Source organism: Zootoca vivipara, chromosome 6 (genome assembly GCF_963506605.1).
Source record: "Zootoca vivipara chromosome 6, rZooViv1.1, whole genome shotgun sequence".
NCBI lineage: Eukaryota > Metazoa > Chordata > Lepidosauria > Squamata > Lacertidae > Zootoca > Zootoca vivipara.
In genome coordinates, this window is record NC_083281.1 from 26,886,905 (window position 1) to 26,897,202 (window position 10,298).

At 49.8% G+C, this 10,298-nt stretch overlaps 1 protein-coding gene across 1 annotated transcript; it reads left to right on the top strand.

Annotated features, from left to right (window-relative positions):
• Positions 1-271: 271 nt before the first annotated feature.
• Positions 272-8,164, top strand: LOC118087994 (transmembrane protein 91-like). The gene is made up of 2 exons (XM_035121136.2): positions 272-1,525; positions 6,368-8,164. Exons 1-2 carry the CDS (start codon positions 1,175-1,177, stop codon positions 6,536-6,538), a joined length of 522 nt encoding a protein of 173 aa, XP_034977027.1. The 5' UTR covers positions 272-1,174; the 3' UTR covers positions 6,539-8,164.
• The last annotated feature ends 2,134 nt before the right edge of the window (positions 8,165-10,298 follow it).

Sequence of the window (10,298 nt, forward strand, 5' to 3'; positions counted from 1 at the left end):
GGCTCGAGGTAGGCTTGGGAGTTGCGGGCAGGCGGCATGCCAAATGTCACACACACCCCTTAGCGAAGACACCCTGGGCGGACTGCCCCCACCGCACCCCCCTTCCTCTGCCCCCGCCCCCCAACACCAGTATATTGTTCTTCCTAGGATGATGTGACTTCCAGCCAGTTGAGTTGGAGGAAAGCCACCACCACCCTCTTCCTAGATGCATCTTCAGTTGTCAATGTGGCCACACAATTCCCTCTTTCAGATGGTGGTGATGCTACTTAGCTGGGCTGGCTCTGGCCGTTAGCTATAGGGTTCATCCACGCTTCCACTTGCCCTGTGCCTAGAAAACAAGATTGGAGCAGTCTTTCCTTTTCAGACAACCCCCCCCCCTCTTTAGCGCTAAATTGGAGCAAACGTCGATGCAGAATGCAGAGAAAACCTGAATGGCTGCGTGCTCTCCTTGAGCCCCAAAGAGTGGTTTTCCCCAGGGAATAAATGATCAACGGGAAAATGCATAACCACTGTGGAAGCAAATCAGCCTCACTGCACACTGCTGTCTAATCTCCCTGCAAACAAATCAAGACAAATAGTCATAGACTAACCTCTGCATAACCCAATCAGGATGAATGCTCAAGAAACACCTGCAGGAGCTCAAGGGATAGATTCCTGTTCTTATTTTCAGCTGTAAAATGGGGAAGAGTGTGTTTGTATCTATGTATGAAGCAGCCCCTTTCACAGTGCCCTACTTCAAGAAGCCTTCACCCATATCACAGTATGTGAGTCTGCCTGCCTGCCTGTCTGCCTGTCTGCCTGTCTGTCTGGGTTGCTTGTTCTCTGCCTTATTCCACCCGCACATCTGCCTAGGCTCTGAGACACCATGAAGTCATCCTGTCCGAGAGCCAGGGCAATCAGTAAAGTGTTCATTAAGCAGACGGGCAGACCAACCAGCGTTATAAGGCAAGCGTCCAGCCATAGAGAAGATTTAGAGGGATTGGTTGGGCGCCACGAGAGGAGGAAGGCAAAAGGCACAGAGAGGATTAGAGGAGGTGAAAAGAAGAGAAGACGATACCCAGCAGCAAATCGGGGTGGCCATCAAGGAGGAACACGAAGAATTGAAAAAGGCAGAGAAACTGTACTTGGAGAACTGGGAAGAGCTGGAGGGGAAAGAGGGCAGTAGACTGGCAAAATGAGTGACCCAAACTATGAGAAGAAGTCCAGCAACTGGCCTGACCCTCAGGCTCCACCACCCTTCTCTGAAAATCAGCCCTTTGAGTCAGAGGCTGATCCGCTGGCACCTCCTGGTCAGCCTCCACCCGCCCCGGGCTATGGGTCAGGTCCCTCTATGCCACCTCTTTACCAAGCTTATTATGCCCCACCAGATACAGGAGTCTACCAAGGTTCGGATCAGACCCCGCAGGCCATCTACATTGTGCCTCCTCAGCCTACCAATGAACCCGAGCACCTGGGCTACTCTATCTTCACCATGCTGTGCTGCTTCCTACCTCTGGGCATCGCTGCTTTGATTTTCTCTATAAAGGTAAGAAACAAGAGAGGAAAAGTGAGTGGGGGGCATTATGCAGTGCTAGAATACAAGGGGGCAAAAGCGGCATGCCCCACTTAACTGTTACCTCTTGAGAACTATATTTTAGGAGACTTCAGGGCTGGCACTGATTGGGCTAAAACTGGCGTTCTGGGTGGAAGAGTTGAAGCTTGTGGCTTTCACTACGAGCCCTTCCCCCACAATGTCAAGGACTGTTATGATGTGCTACAGGCTAGGGAGTCCGGGCACAGAGTGGGTGGTGTTTGCAGACAGAGCAGGGTTGCCAAGCCAAGGTGCATGTTTACTCTTCCAAAGTAGCTCCTGGTGGGGCAGGAAATCAGAAAAAGAGTCTCCTGGCAACTTAAAGCTGGGCAGGTGGGTATGGGTATTATGAAATAATATTGGGGAACACTGGGTATTAAGAGTGCTAACATAAATCGTATACCCCAGTTTCCCAGTGGCCCTTCAAAGTACGCTTCACGCAGAGTTTATAGAAAAACAAAATGCGCAAACAGAAGTTGACTTGGCTAAAATACACCACCAAGAGTTTAAAGACCAACCTAGCATGAAACCCCCGACTAGCAGTATACCGTTTAAAGTATACAGAAGAAAAACAAAAGGTTGGCTTTCCCCAACAGAAAAACAAACGGACTCAGAAGAGACTTTAAACTAAAGATAAACACTCTATCTCACAGCAACTTTACATACCCACATTCCAACCCTTCAAACCTCCCACCATACTACCACACAAAGGTAGTAGAGGCCCACGCCTGTGAGCAATTAAACAGAAATTACCGGCACCTGTTTTTCTTAAACAGACAGTATTGACATTAGACTGGCTCAAAGGCAACTTTGATTATTCAAGAAACCCAACAATGGGTTGGTGGCATCCATTTTCGTGGACTAGACTGCAGTAGTCTTCAACCTTGGGTCCCCAGATGTCGTTGGACTACAACTCCCATCAACTCCAGCCAGTTTAGTCAATGGTCAAGGATGATGGGAACTGTAATCCACCAATATATGTGCACCCAAGGTTGAAGAGCAGTGAGCAAGAGCCTCCTTCCTAGTTTAAGCTGTAAAAGGTAAAGGGTAAAGGGACCCCTGACCATTAGGTCCAGTCGTGACCGACTCTGGGGTTGCGCGCTCATCTCACATTATTGGCCGAGGGAGCCGGCGTACAGCTTCCAGGTCATGTGGCCAGCATGACAAAGCCGCTTTCTGGCAAACCAGAGCAGCACATGGAAACGCCGTTTACCTTCCCGCTGTAGCGGTTCCTATTTATCTACTTGCATTTTTACGTGCTTTCGAACTGCTAGGTTGGCAGGAGCTGGGACCAAGCAACGGGAGCTCACCCCGTCACAGGGATTCGAACCGCCGACCTTCTGATCAGCAAGCCCTAGGCTCAGTGGTTTAACCACAGCACCACCTGGGTCCTTCCAAGTTTAAGCTGAGCCACCACTAAATTCTAACATCTAAGCGTTCTTTTGGGTGTTAGCTTTGCCTGAGTTTTGCTGCTATGGATGGAGTCGTTTACTGCAGCTGGGAATGCGGTCGAATCAGATGCCCATTTCCTAAGTGGTAGTGGATTGCAGCTGAACATCCTCTCAAACAGTTATGAGAATTGCACCCCTTCCTTCCATCTTTGCAGCGGTGGCTGTCTGGTTCTCCACTTGACATCATGTTATAGATCAGGGGTCCCCAGACTACGGCCCGTGGGCCAGATGCGGCCCAATTGGCCTCCCAATCCGGCCCGCGATGACCCCTGCCGCCCGCTGCCGCCGCCTGCTCTTGCAGCACGCTGCGGCGCCATTCCAGATCTGAAAAAAATCGCCGACAATTGTTTCTGCGCATGCGTATGGGCCTCTCCCGACCCAGAAGAGGTCATTTCCGGTGCGCTTCTGGGCCGGGGGAGGTGCACTTCCGGGTCGGGGAGGCCCATACGCATGCGCACAAACAATTTTCGGCGATTTTTTTCGGCCTGGAAGCGCGCCACCGCGCCAGTAAATGGGTGTGCGCATGCGCACTGACGCACACTCCCCCACCCTCCAGCCCACTGCGCGCGCACTCCCCCGCACTCCAGCCCAAAGGCGGGTAAGTCTGGGGACCCCTGTTATAGATTATTATTAGTAAGACATCTGAAGGCAGCCCGTTTTATGTTTGGATTTTTATTATACTTTTATGTGTGTTGGAAGCCACCAGAGAGGCTGGGGCAACCCAGCCAGATTGGTGGGGTATTATTATTATTATTATTATTATTATTATTATTATTACCACTACCCAATAACCTAAGGCAGAATGTGGAACATTATCACTTAATATGTGGGTGTCTGTGTTGCCCTACTGGGGGTTCAAAGGAATAGCAGCTGGGTGTTGCAACTGATAGGAAGAACAAAACCGTAACCCATGCTGCACTGCAAAGCAAATAGATCGACACAATGGAAGGAACTTTTAATCACCAGTCCCTTACCTTGACAGTCCTTGGAAACAGATAGCAGATGGCCTGTTTGAACTGGTAAATCAACACTATTTGGTTGGAGAAGCGTAGAACCTTGACTGATCCTACTAGCAGTAGCATTGTTGCACAACTGATGGGTATGTTTGATCATTGTGGCGATCCAGATAAGCTTGTGGCTGATGATGCAACCAAGTTTGTGGCAGCATAAATCTCAGTTGTTTCAAACTGATGTGACTTGGGGGGGGGGGTAGTTGCCTCTTCAGATTACCCGGAGCTTCTTTTTTTGTTTGTTTTTTTGTAACTGGCAAACCTCAGTAACCACATTTACAACTGGAAAAGTGGGTTGATGTCATACGTGGAGAATAAAAGGAACAGCAGCCTTGGGGGAGAATTAATTAATTAGATAATCCGTACATCGTTACTCTGAATCCTATATAATAATATGCAAGTGTCTCTGCATCCAGATTCCCTGTGTCCCGTTTTCCGCGCTACTGAGCATGTGCCCCAGGGACACAGGGATTGGACGCAGAGACTGCACGCACTCACACACACACACTCTCCCCTCCCCACCCCACCCCCCACCCCTCTGCCCTGCACTGGTTCAATAAGCAGTTAAAACAGAGGCCATCAGGTGGAAGGCAGGAGCAGGCAGCAAGGCTCCTAAGCAGGGCAGGCCCTCTCTCAACGTGCCCAAGGGCCTGAGGAGGAAGCCGGGATGACCAAAAAATCGGGGCCCTGGCTTCTCCTCACTAACAGGCCCGAAATTGAGGCCCAAACAGCACAAGCAACCGGGAGACCCCCGCTGGGCCGGAACGGCCAGTAAAGGGAGGCCACCAAATGCTCAGCGCCAACCGCGGGAACCTCAGAAAGCGCCGGGGTGGGCACAAGCCCCTCGGACGGCAAAGCTCCCTCCCGGACGCAGCAGGTGACTGAAAAACAGCCGCAGAGGCCAACAAAAGTAGCGGGAGCCACCCCCACCCCGAAAAACTGGGCATACACCCCGGAGCAGCCGCCTGGGCCGTCCAAGAGCCAGAATTCGGCCACTGGGCCCTGGCAGCAGCAGCGCTATTGACGGGGGGGAATTAGGAACCAAACGGCAGGCGCAAAAGTGCGCGAAAACAGGGTGGGGAGGGATCCGCACTCCAATCACAAGCTTCGGTGGGGGTAAAGGAAGAAATACCCCCCGCACCCCCAGCTGAGCCCGGGCTGTAAAGGTAAAAAAAGGGGGGGACTTTGGCTTGGGGCTTGGGAATGGGGGGGGGAGAGAGAATTAGGGATAAATTAAGGATCAAAGGGAGGGGGGAAGGAACAATCAATTAGACAAGGAATAAAAGCCCCACACACGCCGCTGCCACCGAAAAAGGCTGAATGTTCTAGCGCCCGTTTATTAAACGGGCTGAATGGCACTAGTAAGTCAATAATGTCCAAATTGCTGATGAATAGATCTCATCAGTGCACAGACCGTTTTTGCAGAAACCCAAAGGACTGTCCAGTTCTGAGACTCAGTCACAGCATACAGCCCAAGCTCTGAGTCTTTTTGTGCTCTGCTAGGTTCCAGTCTTAAACCATCTGGCTAGGAACATAGGAAACTGCCTTGTCCTGAGTCAGGCCATTGGTCTATCCAGCTCAATATTCCCCATACTGACTGCCAGAGGCTCTCCAGCGTTTCAGGCTCTATCACAGCCCTACCTGGAAATGCCGGGGACTGGAGCTGGGACCTTCTGCATGCCAAGCAGATGTACGGCCACGGAGCAATGACTCTTCCCCTAAATTATGGGTAGGTGCAAATTATTATTGGTTGTGTTTGTGGTTACTACTACTACCAGGGCTGGATTTAGGTTTGATGAGGCCCTAAGCTACTGAAGGAAATGAGGCCTTCGATATGTCCAGCTGTCCTTTGTCAACAACACATTGTTGCTGTTTTTTTGTGTTGAATATGTGCTATATGGTAATTTATGGACCTAATAGGTATCTAAAGCCATTTGCACATGTTGCCATGCAACTAGTCCATGCAGAAATGCATATAAACTAAGGCTGCCAGTTGTTTGGACATTACCGGGATTTTAAAGGCAGAATTGACGTCTGGGGGCAGGGTCTAAAATACGGAGCTTTGTTCTGGGATCTTAGGCAAGTCAGTCGCATTGATTTCCTTTAAAAGGCTCAACCATTTTGGGGGTATCTTGGTTTTTACTTGTTGAAATATGGGAACCCTATAAGCCAGCCTACAGGTTTATGGACGTTCATATAATCACGAAGATAATTTGTTGGCTATTGGTTAGTGCCTCACAGCCTGAGACAAAAGGATTGTTTGCTAGCCACCACCCATTCCTAGAGACAAGGTCTCTAGTTGCATTTTTTCATGGATTTTCTCTCTTCTTCCCCAGACTCGCGATGCCAACCTTGCTGGAAACGGAACAGCCGCTCGGCAGCATTCCCGGACAGCGATGTTCTTGTCCCACCTGGCAGTTGGGATGGGGCTTATGCTCCTAATTCTGTATATCGTCTTAACAGTGATTATGTTTAAGGCAAGAAATACTGAGCTACAAAACCCTTGAAGATGTGTGACATGGCATTCATATCCTAAAAGATCTCCCCGTCTCTCCATCCTACCCCGACGCACAGAGAAATTCTCCTCTGATGTCATGCCCTTTTGAATCAGACACAAAATAAATAAATAGAGATGTGGTACAGGCTGGTTCACACACAGAGACACACACATATCATGAAATGTCTATGCGCTTCACTCAAGGACCAACAGAAGATGTGAACTGCATAGGACTGCATTTGAGGTGACATCAGGTGATATGAATGTTCTTTCTGGTAGATTGGGATGGGGGTGTGTGGCTGTGCACATCAAGAGATGGGCACTGTGTGTGATCCAGCTGCACCATAACACAAACTTCCCAAACCAAACCAGGAAGAGGAAAACCGATCAGCACTGAGGATCAAATGCACTGAAACATCTGATGCCTGGAGATTGCCTATAGTCATTTTGATTTTATACACACACACACACACACTGCTTTTTTCTGGGGGTACACAGAGGTTCACATACCGCTAAACATTTTTTGAATCTTTGTACTTTTGTCCATTTACTATATTTATTTCCCCCGATTTGAACTATAAAATGATGATATTTGTGAGTCAAAATGAGAGTGCCCCTAAACATTTTTTTAGGAAATAAGCACTGTGTGTACACACACACACACACACACACACACTAAAGTGAATCAATTAATACCAGAAATGAATCAACATAAAATGGCAAAATTTCAAAATGAATCATATTGGATATACATTTACGGAGTAAATGAATACATAAACCAGTGCTAACTACACTTGGAAACAGGGGGGAGGATCCTGCAAACCCACCCATCTCCTGTCTCTCAGCGACAGTGCCATGATCCACAACAGCAGACCCTCACCGTGGAGCATCGAGCAACTTCCGCTCTTGCCCTGCTAAAATCCTCATCGGCACATAATACACACGCTGCAAAACCACTGCATTGATCTACCATTGCCAATGATAACACCATGAAATGGGTTCAGATCTCCTCCTCTCCAGCCTACATTCCCTCTCCCTCTCTTTCCCCCACCCCCACCCCGATTTCCTTCCCATTTCAGATTTCTTTCTTTGGAGTACCAGACTTCCTCATCTTCTCCTGGGCTGTTCCCAGTCCTTCTGCCACCACACCCTTTGCACCCCCGGGTAAAGACGGCTCTGTCTCCCACCCAGGCTCTCCGGTATTTTGCAGGCAAAACCTGGGGCATGTGGCTGTCGCTTGAAATCTCGTACCACAAATTGATGCTCTCTTGCCCCATTACGCAGGACTTTGTTTCAGTGGTGGCTGCTCCATTAGTGTGAGTGGAGCAGTGCCCTCCTAACCATAGTTTGCCCTTGGCCAGTACCCACCTGCCTGCCTTGCTACTTACATCCAGCCAAGGGGGTTGGTTGCGCTCATTATTGGCTCTCTCCCCTATTAACCTCAGCATTGCTCTTGAATGGAGAGGATGGGGCAGACAAAACTAGAATTAGTTGGCTCTGCCTCACATTAGCTGTGGCTCTGACTGTCATTGCCTCTGGTGCCCCCTGCTGTTGGACTCCCTGCTGCCTACCCTATCAACCGCAATGGGCACCAGCCCCCTGCTTTGTTTTGTCTGCCCCAGTGTTCATTAAAGCTGCTGCAGCATGTTTTCAATGCATAGAAGCTGGTTGTGCTTTTGGTGAAAATATATGCTAGATGGACAAATTTGCCTTAAAGATTCGTGATCAGCCTTGTCGCCAGCATGTGACTTGGAAGCCCGTGTGCACTACATAATCAGGTGCCTTATTGTGACTTTTGACTCCGCTCATCCTCCTCTCCTTGGATGCGATTGTCTTGTGATAATGTTTTGTAAGCTGCTTTGAGAGCCACTTTGGGCAATGTAAATAAATATTGAAATTGTGGGAGATAAACTATCACCACTCTCCCAAAGTCATGTCTTCAGCTTTGTCCCTAAGAGTTTTTTTTAAAAAAAGAGTAAGAGTGTTTTGCCACCTCATGAGAAGAGAAGACTCCCTGGAAAAGACCCTGATGTTGGGAAAGATTGAGGGCACTAGGAGAAGGGGACGACAGAGGGCGAGATGGTTGGACAGTGTTCTCGAAGCTACGAACATGAGTTTGACCAAACTGCGGGAGGCAGTGCAAGACAGGAGTGCCTGGCGTGCTCTGGTCCATGGGGTCACGAAGAGTCAGACACAACTAAACGACTAAACAACAAGAGTGTAAGAGTAAAAAGAAAAAGAACAGAACAGAAATATAAAACAGAATGACATCAAACAAATGTTGTAAGTAGGAAGGGGGATCTTCTTGTCCTAAACTTGTAGCCCCAGGGCTGAGGAACTTCAGGCTTACAGACCAAATGCGGCCCTCTAAACCTCCCAAGGTGGCCCTTGGGACTCTTCCCACACCTCACCCAGCTTCCTAGTCGGACCCCAGCTCACAAGTCCTCTATCACACTCTCCTCAAAGGCTTTTGCTTGGTTCCTATGTGTCTTTGAACTCTGACGGTGCCTCTCGTTTATCTAGATTAGTGTTAGTTCTCCAGCTGTTTTTGGACTACAGTTCCCATCATCCCTGACTGCTGCTCCTGCTAGCTAGGGATGATGGGAGTTGCAGTCCAAAAACAAATGAGGGTGAATAGCTTAAGTCAGGCATCCCCAAACTGCGGCCCTCCAGATGTTTTGGCCTACAACTCCCATGATCCCTAGCTAACAGGACCAGTGGTCGGGGAAGATGGGAATTGTAGTCCAAAACACCTGGAGGGCCAAAGTTTGGGGATGTCTGGCTTAAGTCATCTATCAATCCTGGATGAGTCAATAAACAGGTTGTCTCTGGAAAGTGCCTTCAGATTCCAGGGGCATTTCTGATCAGAAATATGGCGGGAGCTGCGAAACGGACTGAAATATACTCGGAGTCGAGAGTGAATTTTATGCTCTTTATTCAGCTCGTAGTCATCAAGGAGAAGAAGAGGAGAGAAAGGCTCTTTCCCCAAAACCATCTGCTTATATACATTATTTACACAATGGGCCTTGCGTGATAGGCTACTTCAGGGCTACACCTGTGGGCCAATCAGGTTGTAGATTGACTTCTGTCCTGCTTGGCAGGGGGTTGAACTGGATGGCCCTTGTGGTCTCGTCCAACTCTATGATTCTATGATTCTATGCAGCCTGATTGGCTGCTCCTGCAGGCCAATCAGGTTGCTGATTCACTTCCACCTGGAGTTGGATTGGGTGGCTCCTGCGGACCAATCAGACTGCTGATTCTGGATCCTATTGTTCTAGGATTCAGCTCAGTACATCAGTGTTTCTCAACCTTTTTTGGGCCACGGCACACTTGTTGCATGAAAAAAATCACGAGGCACACCAACTCTGTGCCGCCCTATAGGTACGCGACGCCTTTTCCTCGGGAGGAGACCGTTGCCTATTGTTCTCGCCTTCCTGCCCCCCTCTTCCCACCACCACTGAAGTTGTGCGACAGACACCCTCGCTGCTTTGTGTGTGAACCTGGGCGACTGGCATGTGTGTGTGGATGGATGTGAGTGTGCGCGCACATGAAGGGGAGGGGGCAGCTGGAGCGCAATGCGCGCTGCTGACGCCGGGCCGGCTTGGGCCCGCCGGGGAGCGAGCGGAGAGGGGAAAGAGGCCGCGCCGGTGCTGCTCAGCCTCGGCGCCCGCCTTCTTCTCAGCAGCCGCCGCTTCTTCTCCGAGCCCCGTGGCCTCCGGCCTCCGCAAGGTGATGGGCCTCGAAGTGCAGCCCCCTCCGCCACCACCACC

Coding starts and splice junctions, on each gene's coding strand:
- LOC118087994 (XM_035121136.2), top strand. CDS start 1,175: ATGAGTGACCCAAACTATGAGAAGAAGTCCAGCAACTGGCCTGACCCT. Junction 1,526..6,367: donor CTTTGATTTTCTCTATAAAG/GTAAGAAACAAG, acceptor CTTCTTCCCCAG/ACTCGCGATGCCAACCTTGC.